Source organism: Anabrus simplex, chromosome 4 (genome assembly GCF_040414725.1).
Source record: "Anabrus simplex isolate iqAnaSimp1 chromosome 4, ASM4041472v1, whole genome shotgun sequence".
Classification (NCBI taxonomy): Eukaryota; Metazoa; Arthropoda; class Insecta; order Orthoptera; family Tettigoniidae; genus Anabrus; species Anabrus simplex.
In genome coordinates, this window is record NC_090268.1 from 200,495,188 (window position 1) to 200,511,557 (window position 16,370).

Below are 16,370 nucleotides of genomic sequence, written 5' to 3' on the forward strand. Positions count from 1 at the left end.
TCCTAGAGCAATTATTAGCAATGTGGAGTATCGTATTTATTTTCCAGGGTTCGGAGATGCTGCCAATGTTTTGCATTATAATAAAGGGAAATATTTAGAAATAAATATTTGTGTTTATTTCTGTTTAAATACTTAGGAACTTGAAATTTGGAACGTATCTTAAGGATGTCCTACTTCCTCTCTACTCCAGCAAATACTGGGAGGTGTTTGAACAACCGTTCGCCTGTCATTGGCGTGGGTCCAAATGGATGCAAACCTTTGACCATGCGCTACGTCACGCCCCTCCCCTTGGCTAGGCCAATGGCACGCTGTGTTTTACTTTTAGATGTTTTTATTTTTGGCGTTCCCTTAGTACAGTATTACCGTTGTTGTTGTTGTTGTTGTTATCGTTACTAGTATCATTATTATAATATTATCCTTGTATTACAATCCTTTATGTAAACTACGCAAGGTTACTTAATCACCATCATTTTTTTTTTTTTGCTAGTTGCTTTACGTCGCACCGACACGGATAGGTCTTATGGCGACGATGGGACAGGGAAGAGCTAGGAGTTGGAAGGAAGCGGCCGTGGCCTTAATTAAGGTACAGCCCCAGCATTTGCCTGGTGTGAAAATGGGAAACCACGGAAAACCATTTTCAGGGCTGCCGACAGTGGGGTTCGAACCTACTATCTCCCGAATACTGGATACTGGCCGCACTTCAGCGACTGCAGCTATCGAGCTCGGTAATCACCATCTAATGGGTTACCTATTATATCGGTAATTTTTGTTATTTTATTCCCGCTTACTTCAACTCTTTTGGAAGAGTACATGTTTGAGCCTGCCTCTGTGGTGTAGTGATTAGTGTGATTACCTGCCACCCCTGCAAGCCCGGGTTCGATTCCCGGCTCTGCCAAAAAATTTGAAAAGTGGCACGTGGGCTGGAACTGGGTCCACTCAGCCTCGGGAGGTCAAATGAGAAGAGGAGGGTTCGATTCCCATCTCAGCCATCCTGGAAGTGGTTTTCCGTGGTGTCCCACTTCTCCTCCAGGGATGGTACCTAATTTAAGGCCACGGCCGCTTCCTTCCCTCTTCCTTGTCTATCCCTTCCAATATTCCCATTCCTTCACAAGGCCCCTGTTCAGCTTTGCAGGTGAGGCCGCCTGGGCGAGGTATTGGTCATTCTTCCCAGTTGTATCCCCCGACCCGATGTCTGACGCTCCAGTACACTGCCCTTGAGGCGGTAGAGGTGGGATCCCTCGCTGAGTCCGAGGGAAAAACCACCCCAGGTGGGTAAAAGATTGATAAGATAAGACATATTTGAGTTAATTTAGATTTATGTATCATTATTTTTTTTGCTACTGGTTTTACGTCACACCGACACAGATAGGTCTTACGGCGACGATGGGACAGGAATGGGCTAGGACTGGGAAGGAAGCGGCCGTGGCCTTAATTAAGGTACAGCCCCAGCATTTGCCTGGTGTGAAAATGGGAAACCACGGAAAACCATCTTCAGGGCTGCCGACAGTGGGGTTCGAACCTACTATCTCCCGAATACTGGATACTGACTGCGCTTAAGCGACTGCAGCTATCGAGCTCGGTATGTGTATGTATGTATGTACCATTATTATTATTATTATCATAATTTTGGGGGAAGGGAATTAAATGTATGTTAATGATTTTATTGAACAATTTATGAAATTAATTAAAGTGTATATTGTAAGACATTATTTTTATTGATAAATGAATATCCTACTTAAACGTCTGGAGTCTGCAGCGAAAATTCAGAGAATGTAACACAGATAAGAATATCCTAACCCACATTGAAGACTTTTAAATCAGAGCAACCTCCAGTGGGTTTTGTACCTGTTAGTAAATGATAATAATGATAATAATGATAATAATAATAATAATAATAATAATAATAATAATAATAATAATAATAATAATCGTAAGGGCCCAGCTAGGGTGTACTATGTGCAGACATTTTAATTTGACGCCATCTGACTGTCAGCTCAATTTCGACGTTACTTTTTTACTCTAGGCCTACTAGGTGGCACAGTAAATCAAATCTCTCTTGGGCGTGTATGGCTGAGTTTTAATGAATTTTGTCGGGTGAACAACAAATGTGTCACCAGAGATCTTGTACATGCCGACATCGTACGACATGGAGTGTCGAATGAACTTTGTTCCCTCCTTCAAGAATCCAACTACCTCTGACTGGGTTTGAACCCGCTATCTTGGAGACCGACACTCTATCACTGATCCACAGAGGCAGCTAAGAGCTAAATACTTACGAAACGTAATAAACGTATAGACAATTTTGTTCAGTCCACTTCCGCAGCTTGCTGTTTTGCGTCATTGGCTACCATTCTCGGGGATCTGTGTTCTATTCCCTATACTGCCAGGCATTTAAAATTAGCTCGGGGGGGGGCGGTATGTGGTTAAAAAGAAGTGCGTACATCCCCCTTTCAATGGGGGTGTGCCTGAAGAAATAGCCACCTCGGAACAAAGGCAGGAATGTATATTTTGATCAGAAAACTCGAGAAGGTATTGCAATAAAAATGCATTTTTGGTTCTTTCACATTTCTTGGTTCCCTCATCATTTCCTTCTGGTTTGAAAACCATCGAAAGGGGCAAGGAGGTCAGATGATGTATGATCGTGCAATGTTAAAAATCCATTCGAATAGAGGTAACGATAAAAATACACATATTAATGTGTTTTCTTCTTTTCGTAGGCCATCGTCAGCGATTGGATCGTACGAAGATCTGAGCAACGAGAAGGAGGCCCTAGAACTTTCATCTCAGCCTCAGTTTCAAGAAGACCGAGAAATGACTCCGTTCGCTAAGGACACCAGACGAGCTTCATTTCGAACTCCTCGCCTTGTCCGACAGTCCAGTACCATGGAGACTCCTATTGATGCTTCAGGTGTCATGAAACTAACCTACTGGTTTTGAAGACTTCTTAGGTCAACTTACAAGAATATCTCAATGTCAATGCAGCATTTCCCAGTATCATCCTGCTAGCATTATTCGTGAGATTACTTACTTCACTAGAACGATAATGTTTAGTGTACAGTACAGTTGGATTTTACATGGGGGATTTACTGAAGACGAACAAAGAATAAATACTTTTATAAAGACAGTGTTTACAACTTATCTATCTATCTATCTATCAAGTGAAGACTAGGGGGTAAATAATGACATCCCACATTTTGTAAGTCCTGAGATATAAAATAGCGAATTTTCACAAGTATTTACTGCTAAAATTTTCAATCTTTGAAACACCTTACTCAATACAATCGTACATGTATTGTAAGTAATTAGAGTACCGTATATTAAACACTGAATGTGCCTATCAGTTTTAGAGTTATAATTGTTTACATGCAAAATATTAAGGTAGTGAACAACTGACCACATAAGAAAACATCCCGGTTCTGAAGTTCTGGCTGAAGTGCTTTGTTTACCGCCCTAGGAAGGGAGGAAAAATTCTGAATGTAGACTATTATGTTTAATAAAATGAACTGTTATATAATAAATAATAACGTTATTGCTTATATGTCCCACTAACTATTTTTACGATTTTCGAATACGCCGAGGTGCCGGAACTTTGTCCCGTAGGAGTTTTTTAACGTACCGGTAAATCTACCCACACGAGGCTGAAGAAAAAAGAACTTCATGTAGGGTATGACAGTTTATAACAGAGAGCTGAAAAATCTAAAATATCAGGGTTATCACTTTTTTTACCCTCGAGGTCTTCAATTAGTAACCATGGATCTGTATTTAGGACTGTAATTCAGGCGGCAGATTCCCTGTGTTATTTACCTAGTCTGTTCTTATATTTCAACGCAGTTGGAAATGTGACAAACATCTTTCTTGATAAATTAGTCCAATGACTTTTAGCGTTTGGAATAATTTTGCATTTACTTTGCAAATAAATTAATTGATTCTTAAATTCTCATCGCTAATTCTCAACGTCTTTAAGGGGGAAAGTGCATCTTTAAAGACGTCCTACTGAGGCACTTAAAGGAATGCCGGCGTTTAGCTTTAAGAACATCATTGAAATATCTTTTAAAGTACTGCAAGCACTGCCGAGTGGTGTATGCTTGGATCAAGACGTGAGCTACTACTAGATTTAGGTTACCCCTTTTCGATGGTATGACAGGGTTTAGTGAACGTCAAGCTTTAAGCGTTTTGCCCTGCAGCCAATAGCGAACGGAGAAGCCTACTGTGATGTCAAGACTGCTTCACAAGCTACTGCCCTGGCCTCTTCTACTGTCAATAATCAACACCTGATCAGTAGAGATGGTAAACTAATGCTTTGCAAATTAAAGTCCTTAGCAAATTAAAGTCCGGTTTTGTGGCTAAATGGATAAAATGCTTGCCTTTGGTCCGATGGCCCCGGTTAAATTCTCAGAATCAACCCCGTCGTATGGTTTAATTCCCTGGCTTGGGGGCTGGGTGTTTATAACGTCTTCCCCATTCATTTTATCCTCATTAGGTCACCACCAAGCCTACAAAGATGTCATGCACCATTATTATTAAATATAAATTTTGAATTTTACAGAGGTCACACCCATCGTTCACTGGTTTATTAGCTTCCTCGGGAGATCATGGTGGTGTCCGACCCATGATCACGGGTTAGATTCCAACCAACAAAAGAGTAAACTAAACCTGAAAGATTGGATTTCATTTTAGCAGACCTACCTATAAGAATGAAACTATATCGTTCCTATAACAGCAGCTCTGCAGTTTTTTCCTACAAGAATGTAGAAGTAAACGGGAGTTAAATACCAGCACTCTCCTATAATTAAAACTGAAGCATGAGGTGAGGAAGTATATACAAAGAGGAACGCATGGTTAGCAGTGGCGATCTGACGTAGCGAAACCTAGCACACCTATCCCCCCCCCCCCCACCCCGCTCCCGCACCTATCGGACATACAGCAGTAAGCCGCTTGAGATGGGCTGAGGGAAGTGGTACGCAGAACCTAGGCAGCAAGAACAGTCTCCGATGCCTTGCTCTACGTGCGACGTTTTTTCTCACTGCTTTCATAGCTTTGTAAATGGAACAATGTGTCAGACGCTTGCCTTATAATGTGCTTTAGATTTCTATCGTTCTCATTTGATGTTTGGGCTTCACCGATAGCCTTGGTAGCCCTCAGTATACGCCACTGATACGCCCCAATTTGTAATCTTGAATCCCAACTTTATCTTCATTTTATGACCTTTTCTACTTTTAAATCCCCCCACTGTGGGTGGGGGAAAGCAGACGAAGAATACACCCACGGTATCCCCTGCCTGTGGTAAGAGGCGATTAAAAGGGGCGACCATGGGGTGACTGAAGTAGAAACGTTAGACTACTTGTAATTAGTACCATCACGCGAGGAAAACCTGGGTCCCTTTTACTTGCGAGTAATACGACTATGTTGGTACACAATAGGTTTGTGATTTGTAGCAACAGAGGGTGAATCAGTATGGGTTTTATAGTACCTGTGGTTAGTACCACTATATGCGGAACACCCCGGGCTTACGTTCCCTGTGATTAGTACCATTGTGAAAAACACGACGGGTCTGGGTGTTGCCTGTGATTAGTACCCACTACGTGACGAACACCACGGGACAGTACGAGTCCCTGTGATTAGTACCCACTATGTGACGAACACCACGGGATAGTACGAGTCCCTGTGATTAGTACACCTATGTGAGGAGCACCATGGGTTTGCGTTGCCTATGAGGGCGCTGTAATGTGAGAAACACCATTGGTCTGCGTTACCTGTGCGTATTACATTACCTGTGAGTAGTATCACACTGTGTGGAACACAGTAAGTCTGCGTTACTTATGATTAGTACCGCTACATGAGAAATACCATGGTTCTTACTTTCCTAGCGATAAGTACCATTATGAGGGGCCGTTCACCTGGATTTTGGACCCCTTTAGATAACAAGCATCATCGATTCAGGATTGTGCTTTGGTAACAGCCCCTTGGACTCTATACCGTGTGATTCAGCACCCCTTCCAGTGTAGTTTTATGCAACCCAACTAACGTACGTGTTTATAAGGTAGCTACTCCCCTACAGGCGTACTGTATGGTACTAATGTCCAGTGAGTACATTTTCCACACGATTCTGAACCCTACGAACAGATTATATCGTTTGCTCGCAAAACATGACGCCATGAAATAGTGTGATCATGTATAAACGTCCTTTGACCATGTAAGTATGTTAATATGCCGTGCCTCGTGACCGGGTATAACGAAGAGTGGAATCTTCCTTTTCTTTATCTGTTTACCCTACAGGGTCGGTTTTTCCCTCGGACTCAGCGAGGGGCCCCACCTCTATCGCCTCAAGGGCGGTGTCCTAGAGCTTCAGACTCTGGGTCGGGGGATACAACTGGGGAGGATGACAAGTACCCCACCCAGGCGGCCTCACCTGCTATGCTGAACAAAGGCCTTGCGGGGAGATGGGAAGATTGGAAGGGTTAGACAAGGAAGAGGGAAGGAAGCGGCCGTGGCCTTAAGTTAGGTACCATCCCGGCATTTGCCTGGATGAGAAGTGGGAAACCACGGAAAACCACTTCCAGGATAGCTGAGGTGGGAATCGAACCCTCTACTCAGTTGACCTCCCGAGGCTGAGTGGACCCTATTCCAGCCCTCATACTACTTTTGAAATTTCGTGGCAGAGCCGGAAATCGAACCTGGGCCTTCGGGGGTGGCAGCTAATCACACTAACCACTACACCATAGAGGCGGACAGGAGTGAAATCAATGAATAAAACTAGGTAACAGTGCAGTAATTAAAGTCTTAAAAACCGCACTGGATGTCGTATGAACTCTGCTCTCGTTGTACTACCAGCGCAGTGTAGCGGATGTGGTTAGCGTTCGCTTACCAATTTACGGAATGTGCCATCAGCAGTTTGAATCCTGCATCGTTCAACTATTTTTGCATTGGTATGATGTTTGAATACGTAAACACACACACACGTTTGCCACATTCAAACAGTAGAACGACGCTGTTATTCACGTTGTGCCCTGCACATACTCGGCTGGTTAGTGCCGGAATGTAATATCTGCTGTCATTCGGCATGTTTTCCACAGAGGAATACGTTGACATGCTCCTCATTTATGGGGAAGCAAGACAAAACGCGTGCGAGGCACTACGCCTGTACCAGGAACGGTATCCCGACAGGCGACACCCGGCTGCTACGACATTCCGCCGTGTTGAAATACGCCTAAGGACAACAGGGTGATTTCCAACCAGCCACCAGTCCGCGATAGGCCCGTTCGTTACTTACTTACTTACTTACTTACTTACTTACTCTGTTTACCCTCCTGGGTTGGTTTTTCCCTCGGACTCAGCGAGGGATCCCATCTCTACCGCCTTAAGGGCAGTGTCCTGGAGTGTGTGTCATTTGGTCGGGGGATATGACTGGGGAGAATGACCAGTACTTCGCCCAGGCGGCCTCACCTGCTATGCTGAACAGGGGCCTTGCTGGAGAATGGAAAGATTGGAAGAGATAGACAAGGAAGATGGAAGGAAGTGGCCGTGGCCTTAAGTTGGGTACTATCCCGGCATTTGGCTGGAGGAAAAGTACGAAACCACGGAAAACCACTTCGAGGATGGCTGAGGAGGAAATCGAACCCCACTCTACCGGTCGAGTTGGCCGTGCTGTTAGGAGCGCACAGCTGTGAGCTCGCATCCCGGAGATAGTGGGTTCGAACCCCACTGTCAGCAGCCCTGAAGATGGTTTTCCGTGGTTTCCCATGTTCACACCAGGCAAGTGCTGGGGTTGTACTTTATTACGGCCACGGCCGTTTCCTTCCCATTCCTAGGCCTTTCCTGCCCTATCGTCGCCGTAAGACCTGTTTGTGCGGTGCGACGTAAAGCAGCTAGCAAGAAAAAGAACCCTGCTCAGTTGACCTCCCGAGGCTGAGTGGACGCCGTTCCAGCCCTCGTACCACTTTTCGAATTTCGTGGCAGAGCCGGGAATCGAACCCGGGCTTCCGGGGGTTGAAGCTAATCACACGAACCACTGAGATGTAAATTTCAAGTTCAAATGTAAATTTCAAACAATTCAAAGGAACTTAAACGTGACCAGGGAATAGAGAGTGAACTACCCTCTCGTGTTCACTATCAAATTGATTTGGAGGTGACAATGATTCTGTAACCTTTTTCAGTTTGTGATCCTGGCAATTTAAATATTCTCTCCATCTAGTCACCTCAGTGGTATAGGCTTAGCCTCTGTAACTTCGGGCCATACGCCCAAACAGGGTTTTAAACTTTCATTTCGATTTTCAAAGAGCGCAAATCTCCGCTTCCGTTCCATTTTCAATTTTTGGCCAATAACTTAGCCTGTTGTTTTTGACAAAGGCCTGGTAGAATGGGTACTCGATGCCCCTGTGACATTTCTTTTATGTAAAGATGTAGAATGTTGAGCACATAAGACAGTGCATCCTGTTTGAATGGTAAAATGTAGGTGGTGCCTTTAGCAGGCCTGGAAATTTCTGCAAATAGATTCCTAAGCTTCAAAGAGAAAAGACGCTCTTTCTAGTAATGTAACTGTTGAATGGTGCCTTTGGAAGGCTGTAATGTCATAAGGTTCGATGAGTAATCTCCTAGATGAACTTGTAGAGCAAAAATGCTCTCATTTTGATTGTAAAAGAACCTGGCAGACTCGTCTCCTTCACTGTTTGTTAATGGGAGCAGTGGTGCTCATGTAACGTTGGTAATTAGGAAGCTGCAAGCTCAAGTTTGCTAATTTGTCATTAATTGATTGTTCTGTTTGTCTAAACGTTGCCACCTAACTTGTAAGCAAAATTATGGTACCTGAAATTGTAAAGTCTAACGTTGAAAAGAAACAAAAAGAAGAAGGAAATATAATCTTAATTTTAAAGTTATAAATTTATTTTCTGATTCCCATATATAGCCCCATTCATGCCGCACCTTCTTTCACCTCTGTCCACTACGGTATCCTCGGAACAATCATCATAATTTATTGTTCACATTTCATCTTCCGTGTGATGTAAATCAATTACTAGAATGTAACGATTACAATTTCATTTCAAGAAGTCAATTACAAGTAAAAATTACTAAGAATGTAATCAACTAAGTTTAGGTGGAACGGAGAATTCCACCTTCCAATACTTGTTTGTCTTTTTCCTGCTAGTCTATGTAATTATGTAACATAATCCAGCTTAAAAATCTAATTATATTATTTAAAAAGTACATGTTTCATTCCTAAAAATTTTACATTTTAAGTCTATCCTCAAGATATAAAAAGTGCATACTTCTCCAGCGTTTGAAGAAAGAAGACCCCTTACGTCAATTTGTTTGTATCTCAAACTCGAACATTGACTTGTTGAGGTTTCAACCCAACATGAAGGAACGTTTCACCATCATTTCGTTTATGTCAATTTTTGTATCGTTTTTAGATGAAGATGTTCCTCATTAGGAATGAAATATGAACTTTGTAAATAATGTAATTAGATTTTAAGATGGATTATGTTACACAATTACATAGACTAGCAATAAAGAAAAACAAGTACTGTATTGTAAGGTGGGATTCTCCATTGAACCTAACCTTCGTTGAGTTGATGCAAAGACGGGAAAAATGAGATTTATAAGTTCTAAGAATGTAATCGTTACAACTCTGGAACAAATGGTGCTGCTTTCCTTTGAATCACTATAATCATTATACTTCCATGGACAATCTCAGTTCATTTATATTTTTTGGCGATGCGGAAGAAATTATGTTCTTCACAATCCTTCATAGACTAAACGTACACGGCGTCGAATCACAAGAGCATGATGGTCAATCAATGGTCTCACAGCGTCCGATCCTCTCTGTGAATAGTGCTATCCAGAAAAGTTGCGAACGTTCAATCCAAAGTCGGGAGGAGCTCCATTCCGTTGCCAAAGGATAGAATGTGGTTGCCTTACAGCTTGAGTATAACATAGGTCTGCAGAACTTCTAATCCGATACTTGAAATTTCTCCCCAGACAGAAATACCTGGCACATCGAGCTCTTTCTTTATTATCTCAGGAGTGTTTAATAAACACAATTATTGTGAATAACACGTCCATTTAGTTTGAAGACTGATTTATCTGTCCATAAAATTTACCGCCAAAAATGTGAGTCTGTTTCATTCCGGATCACAGACAACACACTCACAGAACTCAAGGCTTCTGTCATAATCATCTTCATGGAATGCGTGAAGTAATTTTGCGCCTAAAGGTTTGAAATTTACATAATTTAGACCTTAGGATATATGCAGTCTGCAGTAATGAAATGGCGTATGGCTTTTAGTGCCGGGAGTGTCCGAGGACAGGTTCGGTTCGTCAGGTGCAGGTCTTTTTATTTGACGCCCGTATGCGACCTGCGCGTCGTGATGAGGATGAGATGACGATGAAGGCGACACATACACCCAGCCCCAGTGCCAGCGAAATTAACCAATGATGGTTAAAATTTCCGACCCTGCCGGGGGTCGAACCCGGGACCCCTGTGACCAAAGGTCAGCACGCTAACCATCTAGACATGGAGCCGGAGGGTCTGCAGTGATAAGAATGGAGAGCTATGAAAAAGAAGCAGTAATCCAGAATGGAGTGAAGAACGGCTGTAGCTTTCGTTTTCAATGTTTATAATATAGAACAGACGACAAAGGAATTCAAAAATAAATTTGGAAAAGGGAATCACAATCCAAAGAGAAGAAATCAAAACTCTTGAGATTTTCCGATGATACTGTAATTTTATCTGAGTCTGCAGAAGTTCTGGAGAAACTGCTGAATGGCATAGACAACATTCTTGGAGAAGAAGTCGAAGACGAAAATAAATCCAAAACAAAAGTAAGGGAGCGCAGTCAAATTAGATCAGATTATACAGGAAATAAAGTCTTTAAAGAAAGTGTTACTGGGGTGGGAGAAACATTAACGATGGCTGAAGTATGGGGAACATAAAATGCAAACTAAAAGCATGAAAGTCCTTTGCTCACTTCAAACATTGATATAAGAATTATTAAATGCTTTTGAAGAATTTCATCCGGAGTAGAGCGTGGCATTGTATGGAAGTGAGACATGGAGTTCAGAAAGAAAATACATAGAAGGTTTTGAAATGTGGTGTTACAGAAGAGTGCTGAAAGTTACATCGAATCACGAATGAAGAGATGATGAATAGATTCGGTGAGAGGAGAACGATTTGGCGAATTTTGCCAAGAAGAGATAGGGCACATATTAAGATACTAAGGCAAACGATTCCAACGGAGGTGCTCCCATGTCACCGGCGGCACCGGCAGCACCCCTGGTGCTGTGCTGTAGCCCCGATGAGGTGGTAGGGGAAGGAGGGGAAGTGGCAGAGGCAGAACCACAGGTCGTCAAGTCAGGGCGCAACTTACGAAAACTATTGTATACAAGATCAGGTATACTGGAACAAAACATAAATTTATTGCTTCAATATGACTTTATACAATATTGAAACAGGAACGCCCGTACTTCAGATTTTCGGAGAGCGTGAGAAACGACAAGGCGTGTACGGCCAATGCTAAGAGAGTGAGAGAGAAGGGTAGTGAAAAAAAAATGTATGATTAAAGTCGATCCTTCAATTTATTCAATAGATATGCAAAGAATTATGTCACCTTTTACAGCTGAATCGTGGGGTTGTCCTTGAAGGCGTGGAGGGGACGTCGTCCTGCGGCGTCTGCGTCGTCTTGCGGTCGGCGCCGGCGTCGTCTTCCGTCGTTGGTGTTTTCTCTGTATTAGTGTTGATGGCGACTCGAACCTGAGGCAGGAACGGGGAAATGTGGAGCTTCCGCATCGGACGTCATGGGACTCTGGTGTGACACTTTTCTAAGGCGAAGCACACCGAAATAGTTCCCACAGTCAATGATGTTGAACGCACTTTAGCAACAAGGATAAAGTCAGAGTCACAGTTCCATGAGAATAAGATGGAAGGAATTATCGTATTTGGAATAATAAACAAACGAAAACAATCTAGGACTTTCCGAGGTGCAGTGATTAAGCACTTCACAAATAAAATTAAATTCACCGGGTACAGTCTCTGCACTGTACACCATGAGCACAATATTCACACACTTGTTGAAATAAACGACAGTCCAAGTTCTGTTACGTCGTAATTTTCAGAAGATTATCACTGACACTTAAGATCATACGTGATTCTGAACAGGTTATGATGGGAATTGGCATGGTCCCTCGGAAAGAAATGACGATACCGTATTCCACAAGTTAATACTGTCTTTAAGAGGGAATGTCGGCACAGTTTTATTACGAACACAGTTCCGAAAAATGGATAGACACAGTCTTTAAATGAAATGAAGGCTGGCACAGTTTTATTACGAACACAGTTCCGAAAAATGGATAGACACAGTCTTTAAATGAAATCAAGGCTGGCACACTTTATGCTAGAAACATTATCGCTGTTTTCACACAGTCTTTAAATGAAATCAAGGCTGGCACACTTTATGCTAGAAACATTATCGCTGTTTTCACACAGTCTTTAAATGAAATCAAGGCTGGCACAGTTCATGCTAGAAACATTATCGCTGTTTTCACACAGTCTTTAAATGAAATCAAGGCTGGCACAGTTTATGCTAGAAACATTATCGCTGTTTTCACCAAAGACTTTAATATTACTTATCTAGACTCACAGAGCGCGCTGATGCTATGCGGAATATTGAACACATTCGCGCATCGCCATGGTGCGGGCGCTTCAGCTTCGAATGCATGGTTAGCACGTGGTAATGTTTACTGTCCCTTGCATGTTTTCGTTTTGAATCATGTCTGTTAGTGGATCTGTTTTAGTATTATATGTGACGGAGTGATACTATATTGTCTAATATCGCCAAGGAATGTGAGAACTTGTACGACACGCTAGTTAAATTTTTCGGGAATAATGGAAGTAAGTTAGGCCTTACGCGTGGAATGGAAAGGTACCGTATTCACCAGGGTGAATTCGTGTGCAACCTTTATTTGAACAGATCGCTATCAGAAGGGATCTGGTATTTCTTTTCACATGTGAGTAAAAATTGAACTGTTATAAAATGACTTTCAATGACAATATTAGAAAACTAAACAGGTTACAAGGTGGTTGATTCAGACAACGTATGGACATTAAATTTAGAATTTTTAGGCTTTTTCTTTTCCCTCTTCGCCTCTTTCCAATTCATCGGGGATAACCTTTTAGAACTAAACAGCTTTTCTGAAAAAGCACACATATTTTTCGTACACACGGTGTACCGGTTTTACAAATTTGATAAACTTTGGCCTAGAATCCGTAAGATATGACTGATAAAGCTTGATAAAACCCTTTTAATATTAGGGTAAGGTATTGCTTCAAATTATCATCAGTTATCTGAAAAATGATTTATTGGTGTCGTAACTTATATCTTAAGTTCTCCTAAATCCAAATCACACAGAAATGATCATTTAAGTTCTACTCATACCATTGCGTTATATCATATATAAACCAAACCAAACCTAAAGGCCATGGCCTACCAAGCGAGAGCTGCTCAGCCTGAAGGCCTGCACATTACGAGGTGTCATGTGGTCAGCACGACGAATCATCTCGGACTTATTCTTGGCTTTCTAGACCGGGGACGCTATCTAACCCGCAGATAGCTCCATAATTGCAATCACGTAGGCTGAGTGGACCTCGAACTAGCCCTAAGATCCAGGTAAAATTCTCTAACCTGGGTGGGGACTGAACCCGGGTCCTCCGGGTAAGTGGTAGGCACGCTACCCCTACACCGCGGAGCCGGTATTTCATATTCAGAAAATGATAAATGTATCTAATATTTTATAAAGATTTTCGCAGTTATGTGCTTTTTAAACAAAGTGTGCAGAGACTTGAGTAAAATTTCCTGTAATGACTTATCAGAGGGGAATTATAAGCTATGTAGGCCTACCGTTCATAGAAATATTTTATTTCACAGGTTTCTTTTTGTTGATACTGAAAATTATTGTTATAGGTACAGGAGTTTGTAAATATTTAACTAATGTGTTCTCCAGTCTGCTGAGAGACGGGCAATTTTTCTCTCGCGATATGTAATCGTACTTAAGTTGTAGACCGCTGTCATTTGAACATGCCTTCGTATTCTCAATAAAGCTAAAGTGTAGAGCCTAGGTTTCAATTACATGTATCTGTTCCGAATGTTCAAACATATCAGTTACAAATATGACCCTTATATTAAAATGAGCGACATGATTATGTTTAAGTACCGCTAGGCCTATATACTGCTTTTTTTCTGTTTTCGGGGACTGAATTTCAAATAGGAGTTATGCATATCTTTTTGTGGTGTATTTTTCAGTCTTCATATTCAGTCTGCTAAAGGTTTTCTTATTTTTAAATTTTCTTTTATGTGGGCCACTTATACGCTATCCAAAGGATTTGTCTAGATTGTTCAGTACAATGCAAAATGTGTTCAGTTTTTATACATAAGTATTTTTTAATTTTACCGCAGTCTTGATATTATGTATATTTATTGCGTATGTACATGATAGTCTGTGTAGGCTGTCATTAATTTATTAGGGCAGGTGTTTTCATATGTGCGAAATGTAAGTTTATGCATGAATTCCATACTACGGTCTCCACAGCGAGCTGTGGAGTGCCCGCAACATGGCGGTACGCGCATGGACATATCTTCCCCACTCACACGCTTCTGCGCAGCCAGCGGTGTGGGGCCTTGGTTTTCACACAGTCTTTAAATGAAATCAAGGCTGGCACAGTTTATGCTAGAAACATTCATAGTCCACAAACGAAATATAATCGCCCAGTCGTACAGACTGATAAAAACGAAATTACGTTTTTGTTCATGCACAAAGTTCAAGCCCACGGAGAAGGCTTCCAACACTAACGTTTCCGAACTGAAGTACACAGCCGGACCGAGTGACGAATTATATCGCGACGTGCTTACTTGCACACACACACTGAGTTCACGGCTTACTGCCGACTCCTCTCACTCTCTCTGCCTACGGCACACTGCAGCTGCACACTGCACACTTTCTGATTTACCCCAGGCTGGCGATTCGCTTATATTGCCGAAGGTCGGTGGGCGTGGCAACACATGTGGGCCCTAAGAAAATTTTATATCTTGGCCATCTTTACACCGATTGACATCAAATTTTGGCTAGCAGCGTTCATTATTCCTGCCTGCAAGGTGACGTTATTGAAATATTGATATCACATTTCGTTCATGCTGCAATGCTATGGAACACGAAAGAACCTTCTGCGTGACGTCGCTTGACCTTGGCCGGTGTTCTGGAACAGCGCGAGCTTGCTTGCAGTTCCCACAATGCCTGTGCGCTCGGCGCAAGTTTTAAATGCTTACGGCCGGGTGTTAGCGAGTTCCTCTTAATAAATGAATGACACGTGAATGCTCGTAGGGCATTCCCGTTTCAATATATACATGAATTTAACTTAAACTTTTCTTGAAGCTGAGTAAATTCGCAAGTAACTAATCTTGATAGTAGACTGAGAGTCTGTAGAAATGTACACTTTATACACATTAACTTTATGTACACTCGAAGCTATCTTGATGAGATAGTCTGTAAAAAGGTAGTGTTCATGATAGTCGAAAACTATCGGTTTTATAAGCATAACTTGCCATGAAAGTTCCTACTAACATAATACGGTTAATTCCATGGCCTGTCATGAAATGACATGAATATTCACTATTAGAGAATCTAATGTAGGTGTCGGAGTCTGAGTGAGGACTGAGAATGTGTAGAATACAGGCATCAGGGCTCGACGTGGCTCTAGGAACGGGAACTGAGGCAGTGATCTGAGGTGAAACCTCATACAACCAGAATTCAGTCCACCTGGCCGAGACACATGTTTAAGAGGGATAACCTCCGTGTTCGACGTTCAGTGTAATCTGGTGCTGGACACTGGGGAGTCCTACTAAGTGGCTGCAAGGTGCTCCTTTTATAGTGCAGACTGACGTCACAAGCAAGCGCACTGGAGTCGTCTCGTAGAGTCTCGAATAATCCAAGCTGCGGCGTACGCGGTGCTGGCTGGCGCAGAGCTAGGAGCGCGAAGGACACACAACACCCTCCCCTCCTAATTACGCCGATACGGCGCGAAGCGGCGGCGGCGCTGGCGGCGGCAGCGATGCTGGGCAGGAGAGTCGGCCGTTTCTACTGTGTCGTCCGGAGCCGGGACTGAGCGGAGGGGCGCTGAATCGTCCTGAAAGGAACCCATGTTAATTAAGTGATCTAGAGCTCGTTCAGCAATAGACTTATCAGGTTTGACAAGAGAATCAATAGAAGGAGCTGGACGGTAGCGGAGGCGTATCTGGTCCTGGTGGCGGCAGATGCGTTTCTCAGCAGTCTGAATCTCGTAGAGACGATGGCCCAAGGAGCGGCAGATGACACCAGGTAACCAGAGC

General features: G+C 42.6%; 1 protein-coding gene across 1 annotated transcript in view; it reads left to right on the forward strand.

The window, feature by feature from the left end:
- The window catches only part of CarT (Carcinine transporter), a 95,998-nt gene extending 92,532 nt beyond the window's left edge, over nucleotides 1–3,466 (forward strand). Inside the window, exon 12 of the mRNA XM_067146368.2 lies at nucleotides 2,718–3,466. Coding sequence (XP_067002469.2) covers nucleotides 2,718–2,937 — 220 coding nt within the window. The 3' untranslated portion in view covers nucleotides 2,938–3,466. The remainder of the gene's footprint in view (nucleotides 1–2,717) is intronic.
- The last annotated feature ends 12,904 nt before the right edge of the window (nucleotides 3,467–16,370 follow it).